Consider the following 18,563-nt stretch of genomic DNA (forward strand, 5'->3'; position numbering starts at 1 on the left):
AACATTTTCTATCTTACTGTTAAAGTAGTACCTGTGTCTTAAAGACCTACAATTAAATTCCCTCTGAAAAGAGAACTACATAACTATGTGATCAAATAACCTCTTTAGTAACAAAAAATAATCTTCTTTAATACTCAACAACTAGAGCATGAAGCACTTTAAAAAGAATTAGCCATGTGAAAAACACTTGGGTCATGCTCATGAGTTATGGTAAGATGAACAACGAGTAGACCAAGGAGTGAGTATAGCGTCCACAAGAACACTTGGGTCTAAATCCTTGCCTCTAATTATAAGCTCTGTGCTGCATTTATTTGGCAATAACTATCATAACCCAAAATGACCATAAGCATCCATACTTTGGAGAGACAGAGCACTTAGTTGCTCCTTTCCAAAAGAAGCAAAATGCAGAGCGATGGCTTTTGCTCCTGCAAAATTGCATTACATGGACGTTACATTGTGTCTGCTATTACAGTGCTTCTCAGTAACATGTGCAGCATTCTCTGTAGAGATGCTGTCTGTGGTTTGATGAGGTTGATCCAACCTTGAAAAGACAGGCGATGGATTTCAGAACACAAGGAAGACTCCAGTGTTTTCTTTTCTTATAATTGACTTTTTAATCTTACAGAATAGCAGAGCTTTGTTCTTTGAGTATTACTTCCTCTTGAGCTCTCTGTTTTGATTTTTCTATAATGCTCATAAAACACTGCCAATTACAAATATTTTACTTTCAGCCTTTTTAGATAATAACAAGATAAATCTGTAAATACACGCAGTGCATAAAGAATCCCACAGATCAGTGAGTGAAATGACTTGATTTGTATTGGTCAGCTTAGTGAACAAACAACATTTTCAGCTTTTTTTCTTTGAGTAAAAACTCGATATTTTTAAAGCCTTTTTGTTGTATTTGGTCAAGTTGATAAGAAATTAAATATTTCATTTTTTCAGATTCTTTCAGATCCTAAGCCACAATGAAAGCATCCTAATGAAAACATCCCAGCTGGAATGCACCTCCCTGACTGCCCATGGCTTCCCTCACTTTGTGCCACTCACATGCACTGTGAAATTAGTCGACTCCTTTGATCGCCTGCGGACTTCAGCGAAGGCCCTGATCAAACCTCTCTCGATGCTCTCACTGAAGTTGCAGAACCGCACGTCTACGTGGCCAGGAACAAACTGCAACACTGCACAGACGAATTGAATACTTTCTGACTGAGCTTAAAAAATAAAGGTCAAATTCTGCTAAATGCTTCAAGTGCCCTCGGAAAAAGACTCAACAAAAGGTCATTTACCTGAGTGGACTTGATAATTTCTATCTGGCGTCGACCAGTTTGGAGAAACAGACAAGAAGCGGCGCCCCGACCTCCTCAGTGCATTGACGACAGACATGCCTGTGTACACGACAGGACCCGACACCGCTCGAAACACAAACTTTGGTGGTGGATCAACAACCTACATTAAGAAAGCAGAAATTAATTGTATTAAAGAGACACACTGTACATTAAGTAACTTATGCTAAATAGGCTGTGTATCGTCTGGAACTCAATGTGACAGAAGTGGTCTGGCTGAGTTTGTATGTGGCGCTGTGACAATCACAAAAACACCCCAACACAAACATAGACTATACTTTTAACACATAAACGTACCACCAATTTACACCCACACTCTGTGTGAGCCACTACAACTCCGTTCACTCAATTGCTCAAAAATCTAACAACATCTAGCTCAGTAGGTAGCGTGGTCGCCCCATGATCGGAAGGTCGGGGGTTTGAATCCACTGAATGGCTACCCCGAGGAACCCCCTGAGCAATGTACCATCCCTACACACTGCTGGGCACCTGAATAGTGGCTGCCCACTGCTTCACTGAGTGAATGGGTTAAATGCATCAATAAAGTATACATTATTATTATTGTTATTATGATCCGTCCATTCGCTTCCACTTATCCTTTTCAGGGTCGCGGGGGGCGCTGGAGCCTATCCCAGCTGTCACAGAGCACGAGGCGGGGTACACCTTGGACAGGTCTGTCGCAGGGCTAACACACAGAGACAGACAAGGATTCGCACTCACATTCATGCCTGCATTCACACCTGGGCAATTTAGATAGTGGGGATAGGTTAATTAACCTAAGTGCATGTCTTTGGACTGTGGGAAGAAGCCGGAGTACCCAGGAAGAACCCACGCTAACACGGGGAGAACATGCAAACTCCACACAGAAAGACCCCGGGCTTATGGTGGAATTGAACTCAGGACCTTCTTGCTGTGCAGCAACAGCGCTAACCCATTTTCCCCCCATATTTTTCTTAATTGCAAAAAAATGGTTGACACCTTGCATTATTTAAAATATATGGAAATATGTTTAATAAACTTACTTGCAGTTCCACTGATTTGTTAAATTCCCCTTTCAAAATGTCTCTGACCTGAGATTTAGCATATCCTACAGTGGCCCCGGCTGGAAAACCTTGTGAAAAAAGCACAAGCTAATGGTCAATGTCTCTCTCATACTCTGCTGTCTATGAATAACTCTTTCAAGCACAGTTAAGTAAGACAAAACACATTAAATGCCTAACTTACCGATCCTGATCAAATAAGCGGGTTTGTTAACGTTGCAGAGGTACGATCTTGATGTTGGTGCTATAGCTGTGATTTTACCAACAGTGGTAGAGATGATGTTGACAATAGTTGAGGCTTCAGAGGTGGCAGTAATTCTGCTTGTGGCTTGATGGGGAGTAGTTGTGGCAGGTGTACTTGTGGGTGTAGTAGAGACTTTATTAACTACACTACTGGTTGGGATATAGGTCAGTGTGGCTGGGGTGTCAACTCCATCTTCAGTCACCCCCTGATCACCCATCACAAATGGAGGGGGCAGAGTCACATTCTGAGGCGTGGATTCAGTTGAAACTATAGTTGCATTGAGAGTTGGATCATTTGTAAAAGCAGACTCTTCAGGAGCTAATTCTGTTGTACCGGCTGTGCTATTGGCAGCAGGCTCAGTGGGAACAGGGGAGAAGTCTATAGTTGCAGTTAAGACAGCAGTTGCATCCATAGTACTTTTTGGGGGAGACTCTGTAACATACCAATGAACATACGTAAGAGAGGAGGCAACATTTAAATCGTCTGGCAGCAAAGGCGTTGTACTTGGCTGCACAGCTTCTGTAATTGAAGTGCTATCCAGGCCAACGTTGTTTGTATGTGCAGACCAATCTGTGGTGGACACCTGACCATCCGAAGAAGAAAAGGAGTGGAGGGAATGCGTTGGGACTATGGAAGGATCAAGAAAAGGCTGAGAGGCATTGGCCACCTGAGGACTCTCCTCTGTGGTTACTACAAAGCTCGTTTCATCATGAGGCTCAAGCCCCGAGAGATCACTGGAGGACTCCTCTTCAATCACTTTTGTATCATTGCTGAAGCTGTTGTTAGGTGTGCTGTCTGTAGTACTGATGGACACCACAGTAATGTTCCCCCTGTGTTCAGCTCCGCTTTCTGAACCGTTATTCTCCTTGGTCAGCTGATTGTTATAATATTCCAAGCTGTTCATGTCTGGCAAAAGGACATCTGTCGGTTGAATTGTGTACGTATCTGACCAATCTACGTCTGAAATGTCAGGCACGTCACTGTTAGGTGTTGGAGTAGGTTCCAGGGAAAACTGAACTGTTGCTGAAAATGAGGAAGGATAAATAGATCTAGGAGAAACTACGGTGCTGTACGCTGTCACGAGGCTGGGGGAAGGGGAAACGTACAGAGGATTCAGGGATGAGGGAGATATGCCCACTCTGGAAGGGAAGGACGTGTCATAAGTTTCTGTATAGTCTTCTAGATCATATGAGTCGGAGGGCACCTTGGTGACCAGAGAATAGTCTTCTCTATCTGCATTGAAAAAAGACATCGTCTCCAAGTAGTCCCCAGACCCCCAGTCTACTTCCATGGTGTTGGTGGGGTAGAAGTCCTCTGGAGAGAGCTCTGTGGGTTCAGATGAAGGTGATGCAGGGTGGGGGGTGATGAAAGGCACCTTGTAGCCAGGAGACTGAATCTCATCTGGGTTGGGTAGCATGTTTATATCATATGCATGTTTGTTTTCCAGTGGGGGATTACTGGAGCTCAGCTGGTCTGCATGCATTGGTTTCATATGTGAGTCCTCTGCTAAAAGGTCTGTGAAAGTCTGAATAGGTGGCCCGAGAGGCCCTTCAGGTTGGAAGGTCATCCTTTTCTCAGAATTAAGACCTAGCTGGGGTGTTGGAGAAGGCTTTACTGATGTTATGGATATATTTTCCCAAGGCTGTAGCTGGGACTTTGTTTGAGCTTCTGAGAGAGATGACCTCGCCAGCTTCCAGCCTAAGGAGAGTTCAGCTGGTCGTTGAAACTGTGGTACAGATGGTCTTAAGGTTGGAGTCGTCAGAGTGTGTGGCTCTTCTGCAGAGGCATCTCTTAACATGATGACTTTGGAGTTTTCATATGCAATATGCCCCCTATGAATGTTATCAGCAGTCCGAACTTCATGGCTTGGTTCAGGATTGGATGGGAGGGCACCAGGTGAGTCTAGACTCTCAAAGGCAGTATAATGCGAGTCAGGTAAGGCTAATGGTGATGATGTAGGACTTTGGATATCTCCAAGAAATCCCATGGGATCATGTGTAGAGTCCAAAGGAGATTCATCTGCAGAGGAACAAAGACAATGCTTTGTATCAGTACAGGAAACATAGGGAAACTCATATATAGAGACAATGACTGAAAAAGAGGCTAATTCTAAAGAAATCATTTTACCATTTAATTTTTATTGCTGAAAATGGTTGTTTCAGTAATAAAAAGACAAAGAAATACCCTGCTGAGCATGAATCTCATATCAGCCCTATGAATCAGTAACTGTAATTTCATCCCTTGTGAATGTTTACTTTGTACTCTGGTCTGTTAACAGGAATGAAGGAGTGTGATGGAGTCAGTGTTGAATGTGTGATTTTTGCCAAAAAAGTGTGTTTAAACTGTTGCACACCGAGCCAAGATGAGAGCAAACACGACTTTTCACGGCAGACAGGGAGGCTACCTACTCTAAGCCATGTTGTAACTGGACAGGCATTGAATTAGTGAACATTGGTGTTATGTTTACTGGTGTCGAAATGGCCAACATCAACTGTATCATCTATAAGGGTTTAAAAATATATAATGGAAGGACATCATAATGGAACAGGGTCCATTATGATGTCCATTTGCAACAAACAGTGAACATGAAGACAATGCACCCGGATGAATTTATACTTACAATAAATCAATACTATATTTAAAATAGCTTGATCAGATTTAAATTTCAGATCGATAAAGTGGAGATAGCTTCCCAGAAAACCTTTTGACTGTATGTCACCTAAAGCCTGTACATAGATCAGTTCTTATCAGTATCAGACTCCTGAGAAAAATAATTAGACAGTCACTAGTTTAACTCTCCTTTGCTTAAGTGGCTACAAACAAACAGACAAAAACCAAAAACGAAAGAAAATGTCATTAGAATAAAAGAGCAAGGACGGTCTCACAGGCTAATGATGTGAAAATCATTGGGGAAGCAAAGAAAAGCTGACAGATTTCTTTGGTTCCAGTTGTGAATATGCTGACATACACGCACGGACCATATGTCTTAAGATTTTACCAATGAACTCTCGAGAGTGCATTTGAGACCCTTTTTCATGGCACCTGATCTCGAACTGATGGATGGTGCAATTTTCAGCTCATCAGCAAGCCCCTCTACAGCGTGCACACAACATTAAAATCATTAAGGCCGACTTTTGAGCAGTCAAAATGCAGAAATAGCAAATGCCGCTTACGCAACGCATTTCAAACTCTATTTAGGTGCCAAAGCACTCCATATTGCGTAACAAAGTACATGCACATCATGCATGATTTAATTTGGGAAGAGTCTTGATTACAAGCCACTGCCTGGCATATTTAACTCTGCCTACATGAACTGGAACAATTCTTTAATTATTAATGGAAAATAGATGTTTTACACTTATCTGCATATGTTTGCCTCTTTCATATACCCAAATATGTTTCACCAACCTTAATGCATGGCAGTCTTACTAACACTGTGCAAGAATTTAACAATGTCAGTTAAACATAACTATTATCCATTACCAGCCTTGTTGCTAATAGTGGCCTATTATCAAATCAAATGATTTTACCAGTGTTAATGGCAGCTGTTTATCTGTTGTGATGATTTAATTGTCCACTGACTGAACTGACTGAAAAACACGGTTATAAAAATGAAGATGTCTTTGTTTCACGAGTTTATGGCGGAAAATCATCACAACAAAAAAACCACAGATAATCAGAGACCGGATGACTTAGTGTGCCTGCTTACAATAAATGATATGTTTATTAATGCTTTTGGGTTTATGGATAGCTAAATGACTTGATGCAAGGCTCACGTCTGCACTGAGCCTTACAAACAAACTCTTTTCAATAAACTTGGTGCAGACTGTAAGTCTTAAATTTGTCACTGAAAGTAGGTCTTGAACAGAGCAAGACTTCAAAGGCACCATTGTTGTCATTGCCAGAAGCTAGCCACCAACAGCCTCTACATAGTGACTCAGCAGCAGCTGCAAAGGCTGCTGCTTTTTGTAGTTCACAGACGCTCTGCAGAATCATGCACTCTTGAAAATAGCCACAGAATAAGCTAAGGGAGAAGACTATTTTTAACAGCGCTAGTGCAGATCGCTTAGCAAAAACATCAACAAAAATGAATGCATTTTGGGGCCATCATCTTCAATTTACTGCATCGAGTCATACAAGCAGACGCCTCTGGCTTGGCCCAGGAGAAATCTCGTAGCTTAATTATAACCTACGCTGGTACCTTAATCAAGTCAACATGCTAGCATAACAGAGCATGCTGGAAAGGACTTGGAAAAGAAAAGCCAAGTCTTTCTTCTGTGAAGGCTAGTCTGTCTTGCACATTTTCCAAGATTCTTGGTTTCTGTGCCAAATCTTTGAACCCACAGGGATGTAACACACAGCTGGGCAGACGCATGTGTACACTGCACTGAGCACACAATAACAGGAGAAACACTAAAATAGAAGGACTCGCGGCATCTAGTCATCTAGTCTCTACAGAGAACACAGCAGAGAAATGAAAGTCATTCTACAGTGGCAGCAAATCTTTTATAGGTAACTGTGAGAAAGATGCTATTTTAACTGCTAAATAACTCTTAATTAAGTCAAACTCATTTGGCTGTGAACAAAAAGATGTTTGGAGCTACAGATATATAAAACAAGAAGCAAAGACAGTGCAGACAAGCTTTATATAAGAGCATGTTGGACAACAATGCTGATGTTTGAGGTCACGCTGTTAAACAAGACCTCAAACTGTCACCTCATTTCAACACACCATTACAGCGACACAGTGTTTCATATACAGTCACATTTGTGATTATTAACCAAGAACAGATTACTGACAAAAACATCTAACACAAAAACAATGATTGACAGGAGAATGATGATAACAATGATAACTGCAGAGATGTCGGCGATGGTGATGATGATAATTATCACGGTGGTAAGTAAAGACGGGATGAAGGAAAATGGACAGCCAACATTTAATTACTGATGTATTAGAACAAATCTAACAACACTAACATGCAAAAGCTGAATTACAAACATACAAAAAATTGACTGTCTATCTGTAATACTTAAATATGCACAGTCTACATACTTGAAGGCTAATCGTTGATGACACCCTCGGCTCAGTGTGACAGACAGCAGCCCGAGTTAGGGCTAACATTACAGAGCGCAAAAAAAATGAACAATGGACTAGAAGGCTATCGTGCGCTACCACCTGTTCCCTGAAAGAGGAGCGCGTCACACTCGGCTGGCCGCTCATTGCTCGGCCTGCCTGTGAAATGATTAAGCACTGACCTTACAGATAAATTGCGCAGTATTTTATACCTGCACAGTTGGTGTGGAGCACCCACAATTTTATTGTACATGTACAATGACAATAAAGACTGTCCTATTCTATTCTAATTTAACATACAGAATCTGCTGATTGCTTTTCATCAACAACAGGCGCTTGAGTGAAAACTTTTCCATATTCAAGCAAGTGATGGCACAAAAATAACACTCTTTCTGTGATCTGGATGGTTTGTTCAGCTTCCGTTTATACAGGCAGCTCTGGGGTTGAACGACTGCCAGCAATCATGTAAAAAAGGTTCTGACAAGAGAGGGATTATTACCGATGGTGGCTGATGTAATGATCCTCTCTAAAATCCCTCCAATCAAAAACAGAAGAGACTGCACTCAAGGCAGAACCTACTTCAAGTTTTTTAAGTAGCATCAGACCAGTGACCAGTGTGCAGGTTGCATAATCGATTACACATTTATCCATTTTAGCCAAACCGCACAAAAAGCCGGTTGATTTGTACGAGCATGATGCAGCGATAAAAGTTTAAATATTTTATGCAGCATTTTAATTTAAACCGTCAGATAAACATAATTTTAAGGAATTTTGAGTGATTGCAAATTTGAATGATTCTCTGTTTTGAATTAAGTTTACAGAGTAAAAGTGTAAAAAGGAGAAAAGATAACAACGTACAATAACTGTACTTTACACACACACAATAGTAAAGCCTACATCATGAACACACACACACACACACACACACACACACAAAAAGGAAATCCTCCAAGTAAGCTGAAATGTGATTTTGCCTTCGGTGTCTGCTTATGAAAACAGTTCCCAGGGCCCAAACAAAGAGCTGATAATGCCTCTCAGCAGACAGCACTGCGCTGGAACTGAATCGGAGAAAATACCTTTCACTGGTCTCCTTTACTCAGCCAGACTCGAGGCTCACATAGACTGAAAAATGCATTTTAGAATTATGCTTTTACATTTTCCACATTGTTTTTTATTAAAAATGTATAATGTAAACTAAGAAAGATATTTATAAAAAAGTGGCAAACCCAATCCATTATAATTGTACTGCACACACACAATGCTGAAGCTCATAATAATTAAAACAAACCGATCCTGCTAGCAAAAATGTTATTTTGACATTCCTGTCTTCACATGAAAACAGATCCCAAGGCCCAAAGAGGGGACCTAATAATGCCTGTCAGCAAACAGCACTCTTGTTGACGTCTGGAACAGAATCAGAGAAAATACCTTTCACTTGTCTCCTTTATTCAACGAGACACTGTGCTCACATATAAACAGAAAGAGGGAATAATGCAATGACTCGGTGCTCCAGAAAAATAGGATTCGGGATGTAAGAAGTGACAGACGTAAGCATGTCTGCGAGGGCATTTTCAGGAGCCGAAAATAATAATTAATGCGTTCCTGTCTCCATCTGCTTTAATCCAAGTCGACGAGGATGAGTATGCATATTTTTGAGTGGAAGAGACTCAGCAAACAGTCCACACTAAAGGAAAGTAACATGAGTCTTTATACAAAAAAACTAATAAAAATCTACAATTATTCTACAAAGATATGTGGTCCTGCTGTACTGGTCAGAGCTGATTTTACAGGGAAATTTTATAGGAACCGATTACTGGAATACGGTTACTTAAACAATATGAATCAGCCAAATAGCAACACAAAGATGTGTTTGTAAATACACACACAGCATAGACATTAATCCATGCAAGCACATATGTCTATTTAAACCAAGAAACTTGAGATACCAGTGAAGGAGTGCTATAACAGCACAATTTCCTGTGTTTGCCAGATTCGTTTTTGCTAAAAAAGAAAGTAATTTAATGGCAGTATTATTCGGGGGGGGAAAGAGGACAGAAGAAAGGGTCTTTTTAGCATTAATGTTAACTACACCCCCACACATGGTTCTGTTTTCAGCTCAGCCCGTTGCGTGACTGGCGCTTTTCAGTTGGCAGGAGCCGTGTATGTTGAGAGCAGTCATACAATCAGTGCTGACGTTTAGTTTATCAGGGAAGCTTTTAGGATGGGAAAGATTTAATTGTTTTTATCAGCAGAGTTCTATTAGATCAGTGTCTCTGCCAAAACTAAAGAAGCTCCCCTGACAGAAAAAACCCAAATCTCAGAGCTATAGAGGGTACATTTATTATAAACACACAGTTTATGCACTGCAGACACTTGTTGAAGTCAGCTTACACCAAGCAGCGGAAGATTAAAGAACAGACTTAAATCAACAAAGTACGGCCTATAAACAGAAACCAGATACAAATGTTACAGTTACCGACGAGAGTCAAATAAAGGAAATAAATGAAACTTAACATTAAGTTTCATAGTTAGAGAGACTGTTCTGATTTGACCAAAAATGAACATGAGACCTGACTGGGGTCATGCCTGCACTTAAAATACCATCAAATATTAATGTGACCTTTGTTTTTGTTTTCTTTTTCCTGAGGGAATACTTGTTTTTAAGACAACAGCAAGGTGGGCATAAAAAAGAGATGGGTTCACCATAGAGAAGGAGGTTATGATGATGTATTTGAATATTTAACTTGAAATCTGGACACGCTCATTCACTTTTAAAGTCTTGATTTTCTTTAAAGACTGGAAGGTATCAGTCAGCAGCCTCTTCTATTTTGTCTCATTACACTCTCAGACGTTACGTTCTGGATTAACAAACACTGTCTGCTGGGCGAGGTTAAGTTCCCTATAAAGCTCGTAGGAAGCTGCTTTCAAATAACTAATTTTGTCTGAAGGGTTTGGTCAAATGCTTACTGTTTGGCTTCTAAGTGGGTGCAGTAATCCTGAAAGGGCCAAAACAAAATGATTTAGCCTGGAGAAGCTGAAAGAAGGCCGTGCTGAACCGAGCCATCTGCTCTGATAAATATATAAATAATCAGCTGCAGCTCATCAGAGCAGATTTGGGCTCAGCGCAATATGGCCTCAATGTGGCCTCCTGTCAAATTATGAACTCTGCATTGCACATTTTAAGCTCCTGACACTGGCAGACTGTTAGTATAAGAAACTGTAGGCAAAGTCAGGGAAATGTATTTAATAATGAAAGTTTTACAACTCTGTGTTTCTGTAACCAATAACTTTTGCAGAGGAAGGCAGCCAAGTTCTCGGTTTTCAACAACAATAAGACTATTTTTTATTAATTTCTCTCAAATCTAATCTTTAAAAAGCAGAATACAGAATATTGAACTGGATAGAATGCAATGTTTGCTTTGGTGCTGAATTTAATAAATATTATGCTAATAATCACATATGGAAGGAAGGAAGTCAATAGCAAACAGACAGTTCCTATAATATTACTGCAGCTATTATAATTCTGTTTTATACTATTTGAATATATCTGCTCCAAAAAATGGGCAAAATCTAATCCTAACACAATATTAATAAGTAATAATGTCTGGCTTTCAAAAAACAAACAACAAAAATCAACTAGTCTTTTTTTAAATAAGATGCTATGTAGGTTCGTGATACTCTGGTGGAAAATTGCCTTGGTAACCCCCACCAAAAAAAGGGTACACAAAATCACTACCAGATGTACATTCATGGGCCAGACTATGGCACCTTCACATCACAACCCACGAGCAAGATGCAGGTAATAGCAGGCAAGTGGAAAAGATTACACAAACTCGAGTGCAGCCATTGGCAGAACAGCCGACTATATCATAACTGTGATGTGTATACGTGCTATCAGACACGATTATCGAGAGAAATAATGACGTTAATAATAACACTGTAGACTTGAGTTAAATAGTCGTCAGTGTCACATCATTCGCTGTCTCTTGACCAGCTTCTACCACGCTCAGCAGAGCCAAATAATGCTAGGAGAGGCTAGTGAGTAGGCAAGGTCGGCTACTGGCTGCTTCCCAGGAGCTCGTTGTGCTCGGCCTCCAGGCCTGGTGAGTGCAAAAGTACCCAGTGTTTGGCTTTTGATAGGTTCTAACCATTGATCTGCAACTGGCTTCCAGCTCTAATGAATAATGAATGCCCATATTGTCATCCCACACAGATCGCATTTCACATGGAAACAGACTACACTGGTAATTAGACAGGACTTTGCTGGCCTGCAGCTTTCTATGCTGAACTTGCCAGGGATTGTGGTGTGGAGAGAGAGAGAGGTACTGCTGAGGTAAAATTTCAAGGGCATTTTATAAGTTTCGAACAGCATCTTCCATATTTTTCAATTCAGATATGAAGTTTACATGCCGAACTATTTCTTTAACAGAAACTGTTAAGAGGAGAAGCCTGACAGAAGTCAGGACATGGGTCTCCTGTGTGGTGTTGGGTCTGGAGGAACAATAAGACGTCGGTCGCCATGCTCTATTTGACCCAGAAACTGAAAGAGGAAAGCTGTTAGACTGGTGACATCAGTGTTGATACAGACTACGGAAACTTGGAAAGCTGTCATGTTGCTGATGAACAAAGTGAAGTGAACAGTGATGGGTGAAGACCATGAGCAAAATGTGTGATCTCACAATCACAGCCTACAACTGAAGAACAGAACCTTTATTCCAAGCATTTTAGTTCCCAGTGCAGGATAATGAGTACGTATTTTACAGCCTCGTGTCACCAGATAAGAGCTAGAAAGTGTATCTGACATTAAAGTAGCTGTATGAGCAGCAATGGTTACACCTCTTAATTGTGTAAAAGAAACTTTCCTTTCAACAAAGCAGCAATATTTTTGTATTACACACCTAACACAATGTACAAATGTATATTAATCAGACCTTATTTTGCACTTCTGCTATCAGACCAACAAATATCCAAAAATTCCTATTGCTGAATTCTATTCATTTCCTTTTTCAATATTTATTTAAATACTTTTACAAAGCTTTGTTTGAGTTTTAGTCACAAGATAAAAACAACTTTACATTCCACAAAAAATAAGACTGCTCTGTAGTAGGCAGCCTGAACGTGGGCAGGTACCTGTACCAATCCAACTAGAAGGATAACTAGCAGAGCTAGTTCTTATACTCCATACCATTTCTGCTTTATCTGCAGAATCACAAGTTCTAATGAGAGGAACCAAAGTCCTTCCTCCTCAGGGGGCTCTACAAGATGCTGAGTTCCTAACTTCACTTTTCAAAATAAATAAGTAAACAAATAAAATTTTGCCATAATGTTGATTTTTAAAAAAAATGGAAGATGCTTAAAATGAAACAGGCTACTGTGGAAGATTTAGCAGCTGCCTGAGATTTGTCCAAATTAAAGGAGAAGTGTCTATAAGATGCTCCTGAAAGGGTCTTATTTAGTCAGCATCATCATCAATACCAATTTATCAAAATATAGGACATGAAGGATGAAAATGGCTAATAATGAATGCTGTTACTTTTTTGCTGGTGTTGTTATTTACTTCCTCTGTTCTGCCATGAAAACAAAAAATGTTAATTCTAAAAAAACAAAAACAAATTTTGAACGTTTGATCTGAAATAAGATTTAAAAATCTAAAAAGAAACTTTCAGATTTGATCAGTATTTTCCACAGAATTAGCCACTTGCTAAATAAATGAGAAAATAAACAGGTGAATTCTTACAAAACAAACAAAAAAAGAAACAAACAGCCTTAAAATGTTTAACCATAAACAAATAGATGTTAAACCATCGACGTATATCTAGCGTATCCTTTAGAAGGCTATCACAAGAAACATGTTCATCTCTGAATGCTAATTAAAAATGACAATCAAATGCAAATAACACACATGTCAATATATCAAACTTGCAATCAGATGTCGTGCTTTACCAAATGATTTGATAGTATTTTAGCTACACGCTGAGAAAAACTGCAATATAACAAATGGCTGATAGCCTGCGCTAAAAAGCTGCGAATGGAGGTGTTATCAAACAAGTGTGAGTTCAAGACTCGCTAATGCCTAATTTCCTGCACAAGGTTTTCACCCAGGCATTTAATACATAATCCTATTACCATCCAATATCATGAGTTTTTGGCTACCCTCTAAACACGGTCTTTTTCACTGGCCAGTGTGTTAGTGGGATAATGTCACTATCAATAAAATTAAGCCCGGACAAAGCACCCATCAAGTCGGAGGGTTTAGACACTTTCTCTTTCTACAGTTACTGGAAGTTGGTTTAACCCCAGACTCTGTGTACAAGAGGAACTGAGTCACTTCTGATTCAAGGATGTGTCTGTGTAGTCTTCAGTGTGACTGCATCAGGGCAGAAAGCCCTGTTCTCATGAAAATCATAACAGTGGTAAGTTCACACCGAAGCGAACTAACAGACAGAAGCTGTTTCCACAAATGAAGTGACAAATAAAAACGAATTCATGTATATTTCTATGAAACGGCTCATGACTTTGTCATTAAGGCCCTTTTTAAGGAAAAAGGTTAGCAATAGTGGCTTACACTTAAGGAAAGCAAGCTTATGACTGGAAGCTGACTGGTTAAGTTGGCTTATACACGGCCTGTAATAATAACAACCCCCAACTACATGAGCGACGCTGTTCAATGGCCCACAAAAAAGGCATTGCCTGGATGTGACTGGTTATAACAGTTGTCAGATATTGTTAAAATATAGCACATATTTGTAACAATGAACACATTATATAGAGAAACTGACTAATGCCTCGGGGCTTCCTATTTCTCTCTGACCAGTCATCAGGATGAGCAAGCGTAAGCTATACCAGAAGCAAACCAAGATAAAGATCTTGATTGCACCCAGAATGGATCATGGATACATTAACACAATAGTATCACAAAAAGAGACAACATGTGTGTGAAATACTGACATTTGCTTTCAGGTTAATGCAGTTATTCAGTTAGATTAAGTGAAAATCACAAAAAAAGACTTAGAATTTGCAAATCTAACCATCAAAAGAATCCCAGATACACTCCTTGTAGCGTTCTTAATCTGAAATAAACATTAACGTGTGCCGATTCGATTTTTATTTGCAACTTGAACTCAATTGGAATATTATTTCTAAATGCTGTTCCTCAAAGCTACCTGAATGTTGGACACGATATTGATCCGTGCCACTTATGTAACACAAGGTACTTAGTGGATCATGTTGTGTGAGTCAGCAAAAAAAGAAAAGTGTTCTCTTACCTGCCCCAGGTAAGTCAGCTGCAATCACTATTAACAACACCGTTACCACCAGAAGCGCAGCACGTTGGCTGTGGGTGTGCATGAGAGCTTTGGGCATCACCACCAAACACACAGTGGAGACTAAACCTGCCATGGTACGGTGGGTGTCGAGTCAAGGCATGTCATCCGGTTAAGGAGAGAAGATTCACTCCAAAAAGACAATCGCAGGTTAGGTTTTTGCGAGCGCCTTAGTTTGCTCTTCTTCACTTTAAGGCCCCTTATTCCATCACATGTCTTTGTAGTGGAGAAAAACTGTTGAAAAGAAGCAACAGTGAGACATTTAAGAACAGCCTGCTTGAGTATCACTGTGTTAACTTAAGAATCCCCCAGTAAGCTGAAGAACAAGTGAAAACTACTTAAATCATTTCAAACCTGCAATTTTAGGGTAACATTAATAACAGATATCATTGGATGATTGGAGCAACACATTTTCTTTTATCCATGCCCTGGATCGTTGATAAAAAGTGAGTATTTCCCTTATTTATCCTGCAGTTTTCACACTCATGGCCATATTGGTCGTGAAAACAGCGACTATTATCCCATCAAATAAACAAAACAAAGCAACTTACTCCATATAAGGGGAACAAATCTGTAAGGAGGTCAAAAAAGCAAAAGACGATCCAGCACAGACCTCATCCCTCGGATGTATGGCTGGCTTTAAGACGCTCTCACAGCGGGTCTTATCATGATACAGTAGTCTCTTGTCCTACATCCCGTCCCGTTACTTGCAAGCTTAATGGTCATGTGGCTTTTCATTTAGCTAGACAAAGCAGGTTCCATCCCTCGTTTGAGTCTGACAGGAAAACGCTAAACGCTGCCTAGCCAAAATAATTTGATGATATATCCCAAAGCTTGCGCTCAGTGCATACATAAAGCGATTTTTCCTTCTCAATTCGCCCCCTGCCATTCCTGTAAGCCAGCTCATAGCTGCGCACACAGACTTACCAAGAAAGGGAGCTCCAACTCTATCAGTTCCTTTGTGAGCGTGAGGAGAGGATATCCTTGGATGAAATGCTGTGTGGAGCTCTGTCATTAACGTCCTCGTGCCCACCTGCGTGCCTTTGAAGTTTTTGCAGTGTATACGTGGTGTGCACGAACTGGCGACTGGCTTTCATCTGACACTCTTTTGGTAACAGTTACCTTCTCTCGTCCCGAGGATTGGGATAGCCCCGCCCTCTGACAGATCTGATTAGTTTCTAATTTGCTAAGGCGTATTCCCATTGGTTCAGCCTCTTTTCTGTCACGGTGGCCTTTTAAACATTAGGTTGGTCTTCGTCAGGAGGCGTCTGCGGCTTCCACGGCAACCTCACGCATTGATGCACTCACCCCAAGGTATAGCTATTATATTTTTATTGGCTGTATAGAGTTGACCTTCTTCCGCTACTGAGTTCAAACGAAAAATATTCTATTACCCTAATATGTAATTATATGCAGATCAGTTAACATTACATTTACAAGCCTGAGTCTTATCTTTATGGTGGTGAGACTTTGAAGGATCAAACAATTAATTCGTTTGTTTCTGTTGCTATTTAACACATTTCTGAAAACAAGTTAATGCTCTATGTAAAGATAAAATAAATATCCTTCTGGCAAAGACGGGGCCCAGTGGTGCAGCGTGTAAACGTTGCCCATTGCAGAGTTTTGTGGTTGCAAATAAATGGAGGTGATTAGCATACCTGATCACGTCAGCGCAAGTTTCTAAGTGAACATCATGGCGAACACCGCCACCTGGTGATGGTGTTGTGTGTAGCCAGTGCTGCCGATGTTACAGTTTTTCTCAAATGCTAAAACACATTTCACAAACGTTACCACCAGGTCCCCCAATGTCCAAACACAACACCCTTCTCTAAAGCTACATAAACACAACCACACCTTCCCACTGCAAAACTCAAACTCCCACACCAAGAGAGCAGCTCGAAGCTGTCAAAACTGTAAACACTATACACAGCATTACACACTACAGCAAAACAATTGAAAACACAATGCTCAATTTGTGAGAAGGTTCTTTGTTCCATAACTGCCAATGCATATTTTAGAAGCTATACAGTAACGGATCGTCGTAGATCTCTGCAGAGGATTAGGCATTTAGATTTGTGAGTTTCATATGAGTAGTATAAATCTATAGAAAATCCTGCATGTACGTACACTACTGTAACACAACTCAATGCAAAAACAGAATCTATTGCACACAACAGTAATCTTGAAAACATGAACAGGGTGTGAAGTTTTTTTATTTACATTATTCACACCACACACACACCACAATCACTGTGCGGCATCATGTCGCTGAGCTGTTGCTCGCATCTCGTCCGTAATGATGGTGCGAGGTTGTCTTGCTCTCCCTCCTGGACCTTCTCCTCTCCCATGTTGGCCTTCTCCTCTTCCTCGTTGGTCGCTCCTCTTCCTCCTCTCATTTGAACTCCTCTTCCTCATTGGCCTGCTCCTCTTCTTCCAGGGCCAGCTCTTCTCCCTCCTCTGCATCAAATTCCTCTTCCCCTGACTCTGCCTTCATCCATTGTGTTTGTTTGGAACCTTCAGCATACTGTGCACTCTGAACTTGCTTTTACATGTGGGTACAGCATTAGCAACAAGTGTCTTCAATTCTGAGTCACTGTGTGTAGTGAATGACGCCAGGTGTGTTCCCTGTGTTCAAAGATTGGTGACTGTGGCAAGCATTTTGCATCACATGGGCTTTCATTTGAGGATATGAGCAGAGTTGTTTTGCAACATGTGTTTTAGCAAGGAAAAATGTGTTTAGATTTATGAGTACAGAGGGTTGTGTTTTGTGAATTGTGTCTTCATGTGACATGTGTTTATGGTACTGGAATATGGTGGCTACATTTAGTAAATGTGTTTAGACTACTGGTCATTTGGGTTACAGGATTGGCTTTTGTGTTTTAACATTTGAGAAAAACTGTAAAGCAGTTTCTTTTTACTTATTTCTCTCTGACTCTTGCTGTGGTCAGTGGATGAAAATGTCATGAAAAACCTAACGTGACGTAGTAGCATTATGGTGTTTTAATCTCCATAAAATGTATGCGTGTAGCTAATGAGCAAAATAAAGTAGTTTAAATGGTTAAAAGGTGAGACTTCATTGTTTTCAGAGAATACTAAGACCTACATTATACTACCACATTGATATAACAGCTGTAGCTTGTGTGCAGATTCAAAAATGTGTAAATTTATGATGACCTTACACATTATATGGTATAAAATGGGCTCTGCCTGAACCATTTACAACTGTGAAATAAAATAAGGCAATAAATAAAAAATCTCTTTTATATGTTTTTTACAGACTGGAAGTTGGTTTCCAATTTTGTATATAGTGCATGACATGAAATGTTTCTTTCAAACTTGTGCATAAAATGTTGGTTTAATTGTAATACACAATAAGCCATGCCCAGACATTTTAATTAATTAATTCTAGATCACACACTGCAGTCAAACTGCACTTAATTCTGAGGTTTTGCAAGAGACAGTATGCTGGGTGCAAAGAATGAGCCTAACTCATGCACACACATATACCCCACAGTAGACAACAGGAGACCGATG

At 40.2% G+C, this 18,563-nt stretch overlaps 1 protein-coding gene across 2 annotated transcripts in view; it reads right to left on the bottom strand.

Moving 5' to 3' along the window:
• Positions 1 to 16,159, bottom strand: part of LOC146704235 (UPF0606 protein KIAA1549) — a 34,518-nt gene extending 18,359 nt beyond the window's left edge. For both annotated transcript variants that reach the window (XM_085461251.1, XM_085461250.1), the window contains exons 1-6: positions 15,957 to 16,159; positions 14,973 to 15,263; positions 2,571 to 4,649; positions 2,369 to 2,457; positions 1,290 to 1,449; positions 1,051 to 1,181 (exon numbers count right to left, since the gene is read on the bottom strand). In XM_085461251.1, coding sequence (XP_085317377.1) covers positions 1,051 to 1,181; positions 1,290 to 1,449; positions 2,369 to 2,457; positions 2,571 to 4,649; positions 14,973 to 15,105 — 2,592 coding nt within the window. In that variant the 5' untranslated portion in view covers positions 15,106 to 15,263; positions 15,957 to 16,159. The remainder of the gene's footprint in view (positions 1 to 1,050; positions 1,182 to 1,289; positions 1,450 to 2,368; positions 2,458 to 2,570; positions 4,650 to 14,972; positions 15,264 to 15,956) is intronic.
• Between the last annotated feature and the right edge of the window lie 2,404 nt (positions 16,160 to 18,563).

Source organism: Copadichromis virginalis, linkage group LG7, assembly GCF_057382275.1.
Source record: "Copadichromis virginalis isolate Kocher_CV1m ecotype Utaka linkage group LG7, C_Virginalis_male_GT1.1, whole genome shotgun sequence".
NCBI lineage: Eukaryota > Metazoa > Chordata > Actinopteri > Cichliformes > Cichlidae > Copadichromis > Copadichromis virginalis.